The sequence below is a fragment of the Microtus oregoni genome, unplaced genomic scaffold, assembly GCF_018167655.1.
Source record: "Microtus oregoni isolate MIOR12 unplaced genomic scaffold, Mior012 000003F_ref0000135, whole genome shotgun sequence".
Taxonomy (NCBI): Eukaryota; Metazoa; Chordata; class Mammalia; order Rodentia; family Cricetidae; genus Microtus; species Microtus oregoni.
This window is the reverse complement of record NW_024543062.1, coordinates 57,912,849-57,932,004: the sequence shown is the minus strand read 5'-3', so window position 1 is coordinate 57,932,004 and position 19,156 is coordinate 57,912,849. Positions and strand designations below refer to the sequence as shown.

General features: G+C 43.4%; 1 protein-coding gene and 1 pseudogene across 2 annotated transcripts in view; both read right to left on the bottom strand.

Moving 5' to 3' along the window:
- Nucleotides 1-4,707, bottom strand: part of Rab3gap1 (RAB3 GTPase activating protein catalytic subunit 1) — a 65,003-nt gene extending 60,296 nt beyond the window's left edge. For both annotated transcript variants that reach the window (XM_041648190.1, XM_041648191.1), the window contains exons 1-2: nt 4,664-4,707; nt 4,513-4,568 (exon numbers count right to left, since the gene is read on the bottom strand). In XM_041648190.1, coding sequence (XP_041504124.1) covers nt 4,513-4,568; nt 4,664-4,681 — 74 coding nt within the window. In that variant the 5' untranslated portion in view covers nt 4,682-4,707. The remainder of the gene's footprint in view (nt 1-4,512; nt 4,569-4,663) is intronic.
- LOC121445980 lies at nt 1,994-2,337 on the bottom strand (annotated as a pseudogene).
- Nucleotides 4,708-19,156: the final 14,449 nt, after the last annotated feature.

Below are 19,156 nucleotides of genomic sequence, written 5' to 3'. Positions count from 1 at the left end.
ATTCTACTCTCTCCCATGACCCGAACACTTCCAATTTACTCAGGAGATCCTGCCTTTTTCTCCTTCCATGTATGTCTCTCTTAAGTTCTTTTGCACACTTTTGGAATAATAGGTTTCTTTCCATTTCCCTTTGGATATATTATCTGACCCGTGTCTGTCTCTTTTGCTGGACTACACTTTCAATAAGAGCAGGAACCTGATTTTTTTTTCTTTTTTTTCTTGTTTACTACAGTACTGGGGATTGAACCCAGAGCAAGGAGCATGCTGAGCCTTATCTGTTTTTACTAGCTACTAAATCCCTAAAGTCTTACACAGTGTCTCACACATGAACTTTCAATAAATAGTTTTTCAACAGAAAAATAATAATTTTAGAGGCTGGAGAGATGGCTCAGTGGTTAAGAGCATTGCCTGTTCTTCCAATGGTCCTGAGTTCAATTCCCAGCAACCACACGGTGGCTCAAAACCATCTGTAATGACGTCTGGTGCCCTCTTCTGGCCTGAAGACATACAGACAGAATATTGTATACATAATAAATAAATAAATACAAAAAATAATAATTTTAGGTTTCTACTTAGTCTTCTCAATAAATTATCTGTATGATACATAACTTTTAGGTCTCAAACCTGGGACAACAGCTAAGGTTGCCTATTTAACACATCAAATCAGACACTGGCCAACGGGTTCTCCTGGCATCCCTCTGTCCCTAGCTGTTACTGGGCCCTCCTAGCTGGCATACTTCAACCCTACCCTGGACTTCCCCAGCCCAGAGACTGAGCTGCCCTTCCCTATATAACCAACCATTTTGGCCTTTTTCATCTGCTCTCTTTGGGGCCTCCTGGCTGCTGCACCTGGTCTCCTCTCACTCCTCTCCCTTCCCCTCCCTGTCTCCTCACACGGCTGGCCCAGTTCAATAGGGTCATGAGTACTCTGGGCTCTCCCAGATGTCCCTGCCTCTGGCTCTGCTCTCCCACATAGCTACAATAAACTTTCTCCTCCACCATACCTAGGAGCAGTCATGTTCCCCTCCTTTTTCTTCCTTTCTTTCTTTTTTCATTCAATAACATACTTATTAGGTCTCAAGAAATTCCTTTTGCAGTTCTGGCAGTTAGACAAAAGCCAGCATTCCCTCGGGGACTTAAGAAGATAGCTCCTACTTTCTAAAATGAGTTATCTCCTTATCTCTGGCAAAGGTACTTATGGCTCTCCCATTAAACTCTGCTTGTTCTACTTATCAAGGTCTAAACTAACCTCTAGGCTCCCTCAGTCCCTACTCACAAGTACCCGTTACAGAGCATATCCCACTACCCTAACCCTCTCCATCCCCTGAGCTTCTCTTTCCTTCTCTTAGTTTCCCTTTACACACACACACACAGCCCAACCATTGTGGCTGCATATTCGCTTGGTCTCTGGTTCCCATGCGTTCTCTTTGCTTCTCTTCTCTTCCTCTCCACCTCTCCTCTCAGGGCTAGTTCAGTCTGGACTCTTCCAGACGCCCCTCGTTGTTCTCTCCCTCATAACGTACAATAAGCCTTCTCCTCAACCATACCTAAGAGTGGTCATGTCCTCATTTTCATTCAATATTGAAAAGAACTTTTCATCCAAATATTAAAATCAAGGCTTAGGAAACTTCAAAGTCAGCCCAGGCAGTGGTGGCTCATGCCTTCAATTTCTGCATTTAGGAGGTAGAGGCAACTGGACCTGAGTTAGAAGCCAGCCTGGTCTACAGAGCAAGTTCTAGGACAGCCAGGGTTACACAGAGAAACCCTGTCTCAAAAAACCAAACCCAAAAGCGTTCAAAGCCTCCACATTTGTCTCATGAACTATAAAATACTGGTTTTATTCTACAAAGAGAAACTTAAAAGACAAAAGTTTAACTTCCTACTTTGTGGCAGTCCTCATAACTGTGCTAACAATTATTTCCACATGAGCAACCAAAGCAACCAAAGAATTTAATATTCCCTCAGGAAATTCTTTTGAGCCAATTTTTTTTATTCATTTCTTGCATTTGAAGTATTCTTTGATGATATCTTTGGCCTGAGATTCTTCGCCATAGTCCTTAACCATTACACATTTACAACCACTTTATGAGGCTTCCTCTCTCAATCAGTTTTACAGAGGCCTACCCACTGCCCTAGTTTCTTATCACCAATCTTTAATTAGGATGATTTGGTGCTCAGCACAAAGTGCCTTCACACTTGACATACACAGATTCATCACAACCGCCCACAAACATGAATACCATGCCATGCTAGGCCATCATGGACGAGGGTAGTCTTCACCACTTCTTGTAAGGCGGTACTGGCATCCATTAAGCCTCAAGCAGCAATGTCTTCCTCTGCCAAGGCGGTGGATTATGGGTGAGTCATAACCTTGAATGCACCTGAGCCTCTGTTCCTACCCAACTCAAAGGCAACAGAGGAAAAGGATTTTTTTTTCTTTAAATACATTGGTGTTTTCCCTGTATATATGTTTTCCCTCCACATATGTCTATGTGAGGGTGTTACATCACCTGGAACTGGAGTTAGTAAGTTACAAGCTGCCATGTGGCTGCTGGGAATTGAACAGGGGTCTTCTGAAAGAGCAGCCAGTGCTCTTAACCACTCAGCCATCTCTCAGCTCCCCTCAGGAAATCTTAAGTTATTTAACTAAGGGAAAACTATCATTTTCCATTCCAAAAACTGATGTTTACTTATCACTCATCCTTCAAGATCAAATTATATTTTTCTTACTGCCTTCAAAATATCAGCCTTAGAGTCAACATGCCCAAAATGGCACTCTGGCTACTTTGATGCTTATCTTCACCCTTTAGGCAAGATATGGAAGTTTCATGGCTGAGGCTTTCCCCAAGACTTACTAAGCTCATCTTCCTAAATCTAGTTCATTCTAATCAACTAACTACAGCTTCACTTTATGAATCAAGGTAAATTGCTTGCTTCATCTTACCACAATGTAACAATTAAAACAATCCTGTACCATCTGGCCAAAATCTCTTAACCACTTTGTTAAGCAGCAGTTCTTTCTAATTACGGTCTTCTGACCAGCAGCATCTATATTACTTGGACCCATGTGAGAAAAGCAGATTTGGGGATCTGACCTAAAACTAACATTAGTGGGAAATGCTGAGACTATAGACTAGCAAATTCTGATGCACAAGCGAGTTTGAGACTTTTCAATCAAATGTACCGACTCTAGATTCCTCCATTTGGCTTTGGCAGGGGGGTCTTTCTTTTTTTTTATTATTTCCCAGTGATAGCATCTCACTTACATGTCTAACAATGTCAGTCCCTTCTCTGTCTAAGCAAACCCTTAACCACTGTCCTTTTTTTTTTCTTGAGGCCATATCTATTCAATTGGTCAGGTTGGTCTTAATGTCCTTAGCTCAAGGGATCCTTCCAACTCAGCCTTCCCAGCAGCCAAGATTATTGGTAAGTGCCACCTCAACCAGCTTCCATTTCCATTTCTGCTTTCAAAGCAGGGTATTTGCTACTTTTCCCTACAAAAATTTCTTCAACAATTTTGTAGTCTACATTACCCTATTTAACTGGTTCTTTGTAGTCAGTATCAATTAACTTACATTTTAACTATTTTGGGGGCCTTTTTTTTTTTAAAGGAATAGATTTCCACATCCTTGGGATAGCTCAGGGCACACAGTACTTGCCCAAAAAATCTCGCTAGTGTGTTCGTCTTACTGACTCTATGTCAGACATGTGGGGATGGACATACGGGTCAAAGTACTATTTCATCAAGGATCTTCTATATTTTTCTCTGCTACCATTTGATATGAGAGGCACAAATTTGAAAAGTCTACAAACACTTCAACAATGAAACGACCTCAATACCTTTGAGGTCAATGAGCAGGGGGAAAAAAATCACAATCTAAGCTATCAAATCAACAAACTTTGCTTTCAACTAACGTAAGTGATAAAAACAATTTCACCGGACAGTTGAATTTGATAAGCTCAGGAAGTCTGGGCACATAACCAAGTTCCAAATGTAAGAGTGTGAACCAAAACATTCCAAAGACGTATGCTTGTAAAAATAAAGAGGCGGAGGAAAGGGCGAAGGAGGGCAGAAAGGAAAGCAATAAAGAACAAGTTTTTTAAGTTTGTGAACTAATTACTCTGGAAGCCAGGATGGAGATGGTTTGGGCCGGCAGATGAACAGCCGTCAGTGCGCTAAAGCAAAGCCTCTTCCAATAAACACAGGAAGACAACCCAGCCGCGGCTCAGCTGACTGCTTACGGTGACAACCGAGGCAAACCGGCAAAAACAGCAGACGACACAGGGGCGACCTCGGAAATGGTGTTCCGTGTCAGGGAAGTGGTCTGGGAGGCAACACAACTTTGTTTCAAAGGCGGAGTCGGAAGGTCTGTCTGACCGGCCCCGGTGAGTGACGCGGAAGAAGCCTTAGCTGCCCAGGGCACAGGGACGCAAAACGTGGGCGTCTCCCTCGGAACCGGCGTCACCTGTGCGGTGCTGCCGGGGCCGGTGAGGACCAAACGCGCGACTCACCTTTCCCACTCAGAGGCCGTGGTGAAGTCCGTGATCTCAAACACCTCGGACTCGGGCTGCGGGGAAAGAGAAGGGCACAGACATTAAGCCGCGGGCCGCTGACGTGGCCGGCAGAACCCTGTGACAGACGCGCCCAGGCTGCAGAACTCACCTCACTGTCCGCCGCCATCTTGCGGAACGGAGCGTCAGGCCGCGCGCAAGGGCTGCCGGGGAAAAAGGGACCTAGGAGGCGGGTACAGAGTGCCTGTGGGCGGGACTTCGGTGCGGAGTAGGTGTGGCCTCGGTGTAGGTCCGCCCACGGAGGACGTAGTGTATTTTCTCCAGGCAGGAAGCTCTTAGAGTGACTTCCACTCTCCCTCTAGGTTGTTTAATAATATTTTTTAAAACCCTGTCGTGGCTCTGAGGTTAAGACTACGCACTGCTCTTCCAGGGGACCTGGGTTCGATTTCTAGCACCCACATGAGAGTTCCCAACTGTTTGAGACTCCAGACCCTAGTGATCATGTGCCCTCTTCTGGCTTCCACTGACACCAGGCATGCTCGTGGTACACAGACTTACTTACATTCTGCCAAACACACACACACACACACACACACACACACACACACACACACATTAAGTTAAATTTAAGAAATATTTTAAAAGTATTAAAAAATGAGAGTATTCTGCAGACTCAAGCAGAACTGTTGAACCTTTTGACATTGTTACATGGCACAGTCATCTACAAAGGTGTTCAGCCACATTTCGTAGATATCCAGGGGCAGACGCAGTCCTATATGGCAAAGACCCTAGACATGTGACATGTGTGGTCAATTGTACTTAAAACCCTAAAGTACTTTGAGCTTGTTTTCATTCAGACGGTTTTTGTTTAGTTGCTGTGGAGACAGAGCTTCCAAGCCAGCCTCAAACTCATTGCGGTGAGAAGGATGACTGGAATTTCTGATCCTCCTGCCTCCTCCTTCTGAATATTCTGATTATAGGCATGTAGCACCAGGCTTGGATTATGCAGTAAAGATGGAACCCAGGACTCTGTGCGTTCTAGGCAAATGCTCTACCAATTGAGCTGTATCCTCAGACCGTGTTCAGACTTTACTGACTTGTAGACGCTGACCAAAGTCCTATAAACCCACCTTCTCCTTTTCCTATCCCCACGGGGGTGTGGGGGGGGACTATATAAATAAAGTTTTATTAAAAGAAAATCATACACGTTATGTATTTTCTGAGGAGAGTAGTATGTTATTTGATGAATGCTTCCCTTTTTAAACCACTAAAGAACAGGGGTGCCAACCAGGAGTTAAGAGTTCTAGAAGTTGGGGACTTGAGTTAAGCTTAGCAGTTAAGAGCACTGAGTGCTCCTGTAGGTTCAGTTCCTGGGTTCAGTTCCCAGCATCCACGTGATTGCACACAACCCTCCATACCTCCAGCTTTAGAGGATCCAGCACCTTCACCTGACTTCTGTGGGAAACAGGAATGCACACGGGGCACAAATATACAAGCAGGCAAAGCACTCAGAAACAAGAATTAAATAATATTTTTTAAAAGACAGGGTCTCTAGAGTATGTAGCTCTGACTGTCCTGGAACTCACTGTGTAAACTAGCCTAGTCTTGAACTCACAGAAATCTGTTTTTCTCTGCCTCTACCAGAGTGCTGGGATTAAAGGCATATGCCACCACACCCATAAATAAGTCTTTAAAAAAAAAATTTCAGGGCAGCAAAATAGATCAGCAAGTAATGGTACTTGCTGCCACGTCTGAAAATCTAAGTTCCATCTCTGAGACCGGCATGGCAGAAGGAAAGAACCAACTTTTGCAAATTTTCCTCTGACCTCCACAATTCTGCCAGTCTTCTCCCAGCCCCACTAATTAATTAATTAATTAATTAATTAATGTTTTTTTTAAAAAATGATCTCCATATATGTGGTAGGCAGTGCATTCAAACACACACAGACACACACATAAATAACAACTGTGAAGAATTCTGCCATATATAATGAAATATTACACATGAGCCAGGTGTATGTGGTGCTACAGATCAAACCCAGAGACTCGTGCATGCTCTACAAACATTATACTAACAGGACTATATCTCCAACCCCTTGGGTTCTGTTTAAGGCTGGCAAAGTAGCCGATGTGTCTCTTTTGGCTGGATATAAAAACAACAAAGAAAGAAAGACCAAGATCATAAATTTTGATGATGGAAACAAAGTGATAGCAAGTTTTCACAGTTAAAAAAGAAAAAGGAGTGAGGGGCTATAGCTCAGATAGAATTCCCAGCATGCACCAAGTCCTGGGTTAACGCTTAGAATCGTTGGATGTGGTAGTACATGTCTGTAATCCTAGCATTTTCTGCCCAGCCAGCCTAGGCAAATCAGTGAGCTCCACAAAAGACTAGAAAGAGGAGAGGAAATGATGGTTAGTGACCTAGGGAAACTGTACATGGAAAAGGTTTCTTTCCTTTTCTTCTTACTTGGTGCTTAGCCTGCACCACAGGTGTACAGTGCCCCACAGAGTTCAGAAGCCAGAAGAGGGCATCAATCCCCCAGGCTGTGAGCTGCCAGGAACTGGAGCTAGGTCCTCTGCAAGATCATTTAGTACTCTTACCACCGAGCTATCTCTTCTGGCCCTGAATAGAATCTCGTTTTCACATTTAAGATCTTTAAAGCAAAGTTGGTCCGTGGGTCTTAGGATCAGACCGATCTGACTTCAGCCATTTACTACATAGCTTTTTGTAAATTATTTAACTTCCTGAAACCTGTTCGTATCAGTAAAAAAGGGCTCTATAATACCAATTACTATGTAGGATTATATTGAAGATTGAGTTCACGTACGAACAACCCAAAGTCCAACGTGAGGTAGGTGAACATTACAGTAGCAGTCTTTATAATGAATGCCCCGTGAAAACTATGAAACACTACTTACATACAAGACATTACTCTTTGCCCTCCTTTGATGAGTATTGAAGATGGGTCAGAAAATAAAACAGTCTCAAAAACTTTGCTTCCTGAAGTTAAATTTTAGACAATTATATGAAGCTGCTGAACGAGGTTGCTAAGGCAAGGTTTCTTCCAAGATATTTTTGGCTTCTTGTCATCTCCCTGGAGGAAGTTTTAAAATAAGCTATTTGTTACAGCTGAGTGTGAAGCCAGGATGCTAATGATGTGGGAACCCAAGGGAGACACACTTTTATTAGATTTTCCCCCACTGCCTCAAAGAGCAGAAAAGATTCTGTTTCTCCAGGATGAAGGGCTGTTTCCGTCTACATCCTGTGGCAACAGCTTTTCCTTCCAAACTGGTTTCCTTGCTAGGATAATTCAGTTATTTCAAGGTGTTACCAATAATGGCCACAGGGAGCTATTTTGACGCACAGGCAATTTAAGAGATTAGACGCTTTGGAAAAATCACCCTCAGCTGGGATCTCAGGGGACGGTGGGGGGCATAACAGTTTAATTAGGTCATAAGGAAAAAGAAAACAGCATTTGTGTGGGACTCCACTGTTCTCATCTATCTGTCTTGATGGCACTGTGCAGGACAAAACAGGAACGCTCCAAGATGCTGTCCCAGAATGCCTTCAGTAGAAGCTAAACTACAGGAGGAGGATGCTATGAGATCAAGAATCTTCAAAGAGAGAGTCTCTTCAAAAGTCAGAACTGTCAGAAAGTGTTTTCTCATTCGCTAAGCGTCTACTGTCAGGACCATGTCAGGATCCTGTGGAGGGATTCAGTGAAGAATAATCCCCTCCTACTGTGCTCTCCTTCTGAGGACAGAGATAAGACACAAGTAATGATAATGTGGTTTAGAAAGGCTTGAGTGATGTTTCAGTTTCCTAAAACTCCTAAATATCAGTGCTAGGAAAACATTCAAGTGACTTGCAGAGCACACTTGCATCCAGAAGCCCACTTTTTCGTTGTTTCATTGTTATATGCGGATGTGTTCAAGGGTGTGTGGGTGTGTGTAATTCAGAGAACAACCTCAGGTGTTACTCCTCAGAAATGCTGTCCACTTTTTTCTTGAGACAAGGTCTCTCATTGTTTGGCCTGGAGCTGACCAATTAAGGTAGACTGGCTTGGGTGGAGAAAGTTTCCACCAGAAGATATGGGCTAATCAACAAAATTCTCAGTGCCAGGAATAGGATAGCTCCCTGTGAGGTACTGATTGGTCAGGAAGAACCCAGACTCCCCACAAAACAACACAAGCCATTACAATTGCTCTTTGTGGCCAACCATAGCTAGATGGCAAGACCCCATTGCTCAGGACACAGCACATTTTGGGGGCAGGACATAGAGAAATTGAGCTGGAGTCGACCTCAAACTTCCTCCTTGCTGGCTGCTAGTTTTCATAGTGCCAGGAAGTGCTATGTAAGTCTCATGGGGAGAAAAGGCATCAGTGGTCTTCCGCAGCTCTGGACTCTGCGTGCTGCTGTGCCCGTGGATAAAACAGTGGCGTGAAGGTTTTGGTGATAACCAACTGCTTTCTGATTGGATTGTAAACCTGTAAATCTAGGCAAGACCAGATGACCAACCAGGCACAGGACCCTCCTAGCTCTGCCTCTCCAGCACTGAGATTACTATTGTGCAATACCATGCCCAACTTTTTTATATGGCTTCTGGGCTGGACTGAAGTCCTCCTACGTATAAGGCAAGTATTATTCTTGAGGATACAGGACCTGTCCTGTGCTCTCAGCCCTGCTGCTTTCTTTCTTTCTTTTGTTTTTTTTTTGTTTGTTTGTTTGTTTATTGTTTGGTTCAGACCGGGTCCCATTCTACAACACAGGTTGACTTGCAACTCAGTGTCATTCAAGTTAAGCTTCATAACCATGAGGATCCCTCTGCCTCAGCCTCATGAGTGCTTGGATTACCAACATGATACACGGTGCCCAACTTAAAACCATTGTTTATTGAACCAAAGACAAGATTCTCAGGTGTGGAACCTCCACAGAATGTGAGACAAGGTAAATCTGAATCCAGTCACTCATCATTCATTCAGCCATCTCTTCATTCAGTAAACATTCTTTTAAAAACAGCTACTCCTAGCTGGGCAGTGGTGATGCATGCCTTTCATCCCAGCACTGGAGCAGGGGGGCGCAGAAGCAAATGCATCTCTGAGGTTGAGGCCAGCATGATCTACAGAGTGGATTCTAGGACAGGTAGGGTTGTTACCCAGAGAAATTCTGTCTTGGGGGACAGGGCTAGACAAGCAAGCAAAAACAAAAGTTGGAGGCCACGCGAGGGAACCAACAGGCAGCACTGGAACTCATGGAATACAGCCGGGCAGTTGATAAAGCCACACCTGGGTGAGCCTCGGAGTGGAAAAGCCAGATGTGTCCTGTGGACCTCATGCTGTTACTGAGCGTAGCTCTGATTGTTGCCTTCATAGTCACCTCATTCCTCATTCTCTATGGGTTGTATGAAAACTCTGGGGGGCGGGGGTCTAGACCCACACTGGGCAATGTGACTGGTACTTACAACAATAATGAATGACTTTTCCCAAGCATTGCTGCTGGAACAGATGAATGATTCAACCACCACCTTTAGAAAGAATTTAGACACATAGAATTGTTAGTAAGGTCAGGTTAAGATGTTTCTGTTAATGGCTTTGAGGTAGAAAACCTTAGGGAACAATTTAAAGTTCAGAAAGGCACAGAGTTGAGTGAGGGACTCATTGACATCAAGAAACAAGAACAAGCAGCCCAGTTATTATTATTATTATTATTATTGGCCTTTGTGTCTTTCTTGCTAGGATGTGTTGTTGATCAAAAGTGTTAATTCCTTGTACCCATTTCTGCCCTTAGCTTCCTGACATAAAAAGCTCTTGATGAATGGATGCGTACCTGAGGATTTAAAGTAGAGCCGACTGATTGCTTTTCATATATAAAAGTTCAGATTTGTGAATCTTGTAAGATTTTTATAAAATTACCATTTAAGATAAATAATAAAGTGATTGATCTTTTCCTTGTAACTGCAAAATGCAGCCTGCCAGTAAAAGAACTGGCTGAGAAAAGTAACTTGTTTGTTCACACTCTGTTAATCTATAACAAGGGAATAAATATATGTGGGTTTTGGGGGATAATTTGTTTTTTGCCTGTGATACATAAAATGTTTAATCATACAAGAAATATGGAAAACATATTCCTTTTTACTTGTATTCATTGTAATCATTCACTTCAAAAATAGAATGCAGCCACTTTGTAATTTTTATACTGCTTGAAAGATTTTGCTGGGGTATATAAGCTTCAATGAAAAAAATAAAAGTTAGTTAGAAGGAAGAAGTCAAGAGAGGTACAGAAGAGGTACATCTGGATAGAGGTAAGAAAAGAAATAGATAAGAAAGATGATAGAAAGACCCTAGCCGGGCGGTGGTAGCACACACCTTTAATCCCAGCACTCGGGAGGCAGAGGCAGGCAGAGCTCTGTGAGTTCGAGACCAGCTTGTTCCAGGGCAGGCTCCAAAACCACAGAGAAACCCTGTCTCGAAAAACCAAAAAATAAAAAAATAAATAAAATAAAGACCCTAAAGGTGGGGGTGTGTAAGTGTGCCTGTGTGAGTGTGTTAGCGTGTGTGAGTGTGTGTGTGTGTGAACGTGTGAGTGTGTGCATGTATGTGCTCCCCTTTTTCGCTGACCCCAAAGAGTTAAGTTTTTGCTCCACTCACTGACCCCAGAGAGATTAAGTCTTACTCCCTCAAATAGAAAAGTCAAATTGAATGATTAGTTGGCGGACTCCGCTGCTCCCCCTCAGTTCTGAGCTGCTGGAGAACAGTCCTCACAGTGGCATTCCCTGGCATCAGGAACAGGGACCTTGAATGGAGCAATCATGAAAGCTGTCTGGAAGAGGGAGGCAGCTCTTTTCAAAGATTGTCCAAGAGAGCTGCAGTTCTCCTGCAGTTCTTCCTGTCCAGGAAGAAGCAATTCTCTAATGGTCGCCATGGATAGAAGTCTTACGTAAGATGCTGCAGCAACCCCCACCCTCCCACACAACAAAAACATATCTACTCCTGGGATACAGCCACTTGGTGGAGTGCTTGCCTTCCATGTTCAAAGCCCTGGGTCCTACCTCCAGTACGGCATAGACAGGCCATTGTAGTGTGCACCTGCAATCCCAGCTACGGCAGAAGAATCGGGAGTTTAAAGCCATCTTTACTGTATGAGTTTGAGGCTAGCCTGGGTTACATAGGATCTCATTTCAAAAAATAAAAAAAAAATTAAAAAAGAAAGAAACCAATTTTTAAATGTACGAGTCTTTGAAAAAGTATTTATTTTGCAAGGTGGTGATGGCGCATGCCTTTAATCCCAGCACTCAGGAGACAGAAGCAGGCGAATCTCTGTGAGTTCAAGGCCAGCCTGGTCTACAGAGCTAGTTCCAAGACAGCTACGGCTTTTACACAGAGAAACCCTGTCTCGAAAAATCAAAAAAAAAAAAGGTTTTATTATTTATTTGTGTGTGTGTGTGTGTGTGTGTTTATATGCACATATGTGCAGGAGCCTTGAGAGGCCAGAAGAGGGTGTCAGACCCCTGGAATTGGAATATAAGTAGTTGTCAATCACCAGACATGGATGCTAGACACTAAACTCCGGTCCTTTGCAGAAGCAGCAAATGCTCTTAATTGCTGAGCCATCATCTCTCCAACCCAAGGTGCATGTCTCTAGGAAGTTTAAATATAAAGTGACTGAATTCTTTTGGGTGATAGTAAGTCAGAAACTGCTTGCTACAGTCCTTAAGTTTATCATTTGCCTGATAGTTTTAGACAGCACAACACTTACTGGCAGGTAAGTTTACTTGCCCAGGTTTACAAATTTCCTTTAAAAATATTTTCATGGAGCTTAGTGTGGTATTATACACCTTTATACCCAGCACTGAGGAAGCAGAGACAAGCAGGTCTTTGAGAGTTCAAGACTGACCTGGTCTACAGATCAAGTTTCAGGCCAGCCAGGCTACATAGACTCTTTATGAAAAAAAATGTTATTTGGGGTGTGTATGTGTGTGTGTGTGGGGGGGGGTAAATGCCAGGGTGCGCATTGGGGGTTTTCAAGAACATCCTTAGGTGTCAATCCTTGCCTTCCCTGGTTTGAGTCAGGGTCTCTTTGTTGTTGTTTTGTTTTGTGCACAGGCTTGATGGCCTGTGAACGTCTATGGACTCCCCTGTCCTTGCCTCCCAACTCCCAACAGAAGCCCTGGATTACAAGAGCACATGTCCAGCTTTTCCATGGGATTTGAAGATTGTCACTTGGGTCCTCATGATACAATAAGTGCTCTGCCAAGTGAGCCCTCTCCCTAGCCATTTAACTCTGAGGTTTTATAAAATTTTTCCAATGAAACTGGTGAGTCAACCGTATTTGGGAACATGGGTTATGAGCATCGTCCATCCTTGTTTGGCTCTGTTTCCCAGAGCCGAAGTCCGTCCATCCTCTCAATGCCTCTCTGAGAAGCAGCAAATCTCAGCTAGGAAACCAGCAGGCACTAAGAACCACAGGAAAGCTTGGTCTCTTTTCCAGTTCTCTAACCTGCTGGGACCCTTAGACCTTCACGATTTCTCTCTGTCTGCAGAGATGCTCTGTTTTTCTTGTTCTCTTTCTGTCAACTTCTTCCCAAGTAGGGAAAAAAAAAGATGCTTAGACCAAAGCTTCCAGTAACTCCATGGGGCTTGCTGACCAGTCTGACCTATTCAGTGAGTTCCAGGTTAGTGAGATCTTTGGCCCCAGAAAACAAACTGGGTAGTATCTGAGGGATGACACAGGAGGCTGGCCTCTGGCCTCCATATACACATACATACACATACATGTTCATTAATATATATTATATAAAATATATTATATATTTAAATCCATGCATATCACATATATTATATAAGTGTTAATAATCATACATATAATTAACATATATGTTACATACAATCATTTATATAACACGATATAAAAGATGCATACACACAGACAAAACAACAGCCTCCTTCATGGTCTTTTTGCAAAATAAATAAATAGATAAACAAATAATTCCACTTTTTCTCACCACTGTGCTGCAAGGACAAAGAGGTCATACTTAACATTGCCGGCGAGGCAGCTCACGTTGCCAGTAGTGCTGCCTCAGTGGAAAAGCTTATGAAAGTGGAAAAACCCTTTAGTCCTTTCTCTGCTGAATAGCCTGAGGCTGCCCCAGCATTCCAAAGGCATTCACAGGGCTCACTTACAACCAGGACTGGATTCAAAACTGCCATTGTCCTCCTTTCATACCTGTCCTTACAGCATTTCATCAGGCACTGATGTTTTCGGAAATGTCTCCTCTCTACATAGACAAAATGTAATAAAAACACAGCTTCTGTTAAGAACCTTAGTAAGCAAAATGCTAGTGCGTGAAACTCACAGTCTTTAAAATTGTCCTGGTCGTACAATCAGTTCTAGAAACAACCACCACACATCTTCTGTGAGACACAAAAGAGGAAGCAAAGGTAGTTAAGGCACATCCCTTGTCTTCCACAGACTAGAACATACGAGAAGGATAAGCTAACTAAAATACAGAGCTCACACTGTTGCCCTGTGGTAGAATGCTTGCCCAGCAGTAATAAGTCCAGTAATCCTCAGGAGAGAAGAAAGGAAGAAATAAAGAAGGGAGGGAGGGAAAGGGGGACAGGGGAAAGGAAGGAAAGAAGAGCTCTAAAATAAATAAGGCTATATTGTCATAAATGAAAGACAAAATGTCTAAGAATAGACTGTATTAGGAGAATATATTAGAGAAGTTCATTGGGTGTCTTAGGGCTTCTGTTTCTGAGATAAAACACGAGAACAAAAGCAAGTGAAGGAAGGAAGAGTTTATCTCATCTTACCATTACCAGGTCACACTCCCTTCCTGAGGGAAGTCAGAGCAGGAACCTGGAGGCAGGAGCTGATGCAGGGGCTGTGAGGAGTGCTGCTTACTGGCTTGCTCCTCAAGGCTTGTTCAACCTGCTTTCTTATAGAACCCAGGACCACCACGTTCAAGGATGGCACCACCCATGGTTAGCTAGGTCCTTTCATATCAATTATCAATCAAGAAAATTCACCACAGGCTTGCCCATTGACCAACCTGGTAGGGGCACTTTCTCAAGTGAGGGTCTCACTTCCAGTATGACTCTAGCTGTATCAAGTTACATAAAAACTAGCCAGTGCATGAGGCTAAGAAAACCCTGGAGTCCAGAGGAGTGTAACCCAGTGAGGGCAAGCTTTCAAATATTTTGGCCACCAGAGGGAAACCTTGACCATTGTCTTTTGTCTTGTTCTTGCCCCACCCACCGTGTGTGTGTGTGTGTGTGTGTGTGTGTGTGTGTGTGTTTGTACAGAGGATCATGTTATCAAGTCACACTTACACAAACAGATCTTACCTAGAATCAAGTTTTACTAATCCCATCCAGTGAGTTACTTACAATGAAACAGAGGTCCGCCCCCTGGTCCTCCGAACCCACATGGTGGAAGAGCCAACTTCTGCAAGTTGTCCTCTTACTCTCACACACGACAACAACAAAACAAAGAAATAAACAAGTGTGAAAAATAAACAACAGACAGCAAGTTAGATCCTGTCACTCCCTTGGGTAATACGACATGCTGTAATTCTACATTTAGAATGGAGTCAAACTCCTTCCTATCCCTGTTGGGGCCTTGAGGATCTGGCCTCTGTACACCTTCTTACATCAGTTCTGATGCCTTTGCCAAGCCTCCTTTCTGAACCTGAGCACTAATACGTACAGGCGTTCACTACCTCTATACCCGCGGTGCAGCCTGGAACTCTCCACACAACTCACCGGAAGGATAGCTGCTTCCTTTCTTTGAATGAGAGATTAACTGTCCTCTCTTAGGTGCTGGTGATATGGCTCACCTTTCGCCATGCAAACCTGAGAACCTGACTTTGATCCCTGGATCCCATCACGGAAAGAGACTCAATGCCCCAAAATTATTCCCTGACCTCCATCTGCTTGCTCATGCACACGGCATCCATGTACTCACACATAACCATAATAAATAAATAAATCTCAAAAGCAAAACAAGTAACCCCCACCCCAAAGCCACCTCTTAGGGAGATCTTCCACGAGCATGGTCTGATAACGTCCCCTTAACTCACAACTCTCAGCCTCCCTTCCTGAAATGGTCTTCATGGTGTTTACAGCTATCTGACTCCATGACTGTTTATGGCTTTACATTACCTGTCTTGTTTCTCAGATAACTCCAGTGGTTAAGTTGGTACTTTGCACTTCCACACAAACACAAAAACACTCAAGATTTGTTGCTGAGGGCTGGTAGGATGACTCATCATATAAAGCCATTTCCTACCAAACCTGAAGACCTAGGTTCAATCCCTAGGACCTACATTGTAGAAGGCAAGAGCTGGCTCCTTCAGCTATCTGACTTTCACATGTGCAACACACACACACACACACACACACACACACACACACACACAAATAATAGAAATGATACCGAGTTAATGAATGGAAACCCTGTTTCTCTTCAGAGATATATATATATATATTCAGCAACGTACGAAGTTTGAGGCCTACTTAGACTTTGTCTAAAAGAAAGGAAGAAAGAAAGAAAGAAAGAAAGAAAGAATCCTTCTCCTCTTCAGGGACACTTTAGTTACTCTCATTTACCATTTATATGTATTTTTAGGTCAGTCAATAACACAGCAAGCATTGGTAAAAATTGTCCAAAGCAGAGAACACACATGATGTAACCTTTAGAAAGATTAGGATGAATAGATGGGGGGGGGGAGGGAAAATCCCACAACAGAAACAAAGCTTTGGTCTTTTGTTTTGTTTTGTTTCTTACAGACACTTATTTCTGTGTATGTGTGTATCTGTGTTAGCGTATGCCACCTTCGTACAGGTGCCTGCTGAAGCCAGAAGAAGGTGTCAGATCCACTGAGGTTGTGAACCACCCACCCAGAGAGTTGGGGACTGAAGCTGGGTCCTCTGAAAGAGTAACAGGTGCTCTTAACTGCTGATCCCTCTCTCCAGCCCGAAGCTTCATGTTTTCAAAGGCAAGAAGAGTTTCTTGATAGCACAACTATACCTAATTTCAGTGAAAATATATAACATCACATCTTCACAGAAGAGATCCCTACACCCTTCAGTAGATAGTAAGAAAAACTAGCAGCTCCAAAAGCCAACTAACCTTAAGGCCTAGTATGTTCCTTGTGAGGATGTTTCTGTTTTCATGGTCTCTCTCAATGCTGGGTTAGTTGTACTCTATGAGTCGGACAAAATGCATTCACTTTGCTAAAGCCTTTGTGTTAGAATACTGTAAGCCCCTCTAGACAAGAAATGTAGTCCCCAGAAACAGAGGCAGGTGGATCTCTGTGAGTTTGGGATCAGCCTGGTCTACATAAGTTCCAGGAAAGTCAGAGCTACAAGGTGAGGCCCTGTCTCAAATAATGAAGAAGAGGAGGAGGAAGAAGAAGAATAAATGTGTCCTAATGAAAGGATTCCTCAAGTATGGGTCAATGAACACAACCAGTCCAGGGACACTCTATAGGGTTGAATTCTTATTACCAATGTCATCAGGTTCAGAACCTAAGTCTTGGCAATCCCTACTAAATCAGGCTGGGCTACCCATCTCCACTAGGCCTTTTATATACAACAGTGATGATGGAGGAAGGTCATTGGCTAATAAAGGAACTGCCTTGGCCCATTTTATTGGTTAGAGGATAGGTGGGAGGAGTAAACAGAACAGAACGCTGGGAGGAACAGGAAGTGAGGTCAGAGTCTCGACAGCTCTCCTCTCGGGAGCAGACGCCTGAGAGAGATGCCATGCCCCGCTCCCGGGATGAAGCTCCGACCCAGGATGGACATAGGCTAGAATCTTCCTGGTAAGCGCACCTTGGGGTGCCATACACAGATGATTAGAAATGGGTTAAATTAATATGTGAGAATTAGCCTAGAAGAGAATAGGCCAAGCAGTGTTTAAAAGAATACAGTGTCCGTGTAATTATTTCGGGGCATAAGCTAGCGGAGCAGGCAGCCGCGGTGCTGGGGACGCAGCCCCGCACCCTTATTACTACACAGTGAAAAGCAGAGAAAAGAAATCTATCTATTCAATGTTGCCATGCTGGGAAGAGTAACAAAGAGGTCTAGTGATCCCCACCCAAACCCATCACTGAGATCCTGATAATGAAATTAGTCTAACTAAAGGGCGGGAGGTATGTATAACTAAGCAGTCCTGGGGAAAATGTAGTCCTGCCCAGTACTGACCCATCAGTACCACCTGTGAGGTGGTCTCTCACAAGTTATCACTTCCTGGGGAGACAAGCTCCTCCTTTGGTGGGCCCCAGGCTCCATCCTTTCCCTTTCCCAGCCTAGGACTTCCAGTTTCTCCAGGTCCATTGCTTCAGTAGTCTGATAGTTGAAGAGAGGGATACTATGTCTCTTTAGAATGTCTTCATTCCTGCCTGTATGGCTATATTAACCCTCTGACTGATCTTGGAGTTGAAAACGGACCTTTCAGCACACAGTAGGGACTACAGAGGCACCGTTCTTCTGGAGAAGTGCTCACTGAGTAAAGTGATAATGGCAGTGGGGTCAGCCATGGATGGACACAGGGGCACAACTCTTCTAAACACTCCAACAGCCGCTTAGAAGCACGTACACTTGTTTTCCTTCCTCCATGAGACTGTCATGCTTTGAATTCTCCAAGCTAAACACACTGCAACTGGTTGCCTGGGTGACAGCTGTAAACTAAGCAAGTCTCCCTGCACTGAGCCAAAGGGTTTGTGCACCCGGAATCAGTTTTAAATACTTTAAAAAAAAAATAAAGTGTTTGGCCTGTGTAACACTGGAACGGGATCAGAGAAAAGGTTCTAAATCTATGTTGCTTTTAAATGGAAACCTAGCTGAAGTGAGGGTTGACAGCTGGTCCGGAAATCAGAGCCATGAAGAAGTAGGATGATTCGGTCTGCTACTCGTCTGGGTGCTCCTTCAATTGTGTCCCTCAGCAAAGCACACACTAGGTAAGCCAAGTTCCCATTTTAGCCCTGTTTTAGATAATCCGGAGGTTGCAACTTTCTGTTTTCCTGCTGGAAGAATGTCCCCAGGGGAGCAATATCAGGTAAACTGACAGAAGAAGCCGTGTCCTAAGCTTGGGTAATTTTATCCTTACAGTTGTAATAAGCTAGTTTTGACACTGGACATCCCTTCTAATACTTTATGGAGATGTCCAGACCATAGAGAAAACTAGTAATGACAAGAAAGGTTTATTAATAAATTAAATTCTGTGCAGACATAATCTTGTACTTTCATCACTGAATGTGAACTTTTTGTAACTACTCAGTATTGTATACACATATTTTGGGGCACACTTTATTAACCTGAAATCAAGTTTTAATTGCTTTAAGCCTTTTCTATACAATATTCCAAGTCAGATGTAAAATATAGCAAGAAGTTTTATTGGGAAAATGCCCATGCTCTCATAAACAGCATAACAAACCTCACTGGGCCACAAAACAATGACAACAAAAGACATGATAATAGAAGGGAGATCAGGGGACGGGGAAGGGGTTCAGTGGGCGGGGGAGGGAGACAAGAGAGTAATGCGGGTAAATATAATCAAAAGAAATTATAAACGTATGGAGACATCATTGTGAAACGCTGCATGTGTAAGATTAGTTACAAAAGTTCTGACGTTACAAAC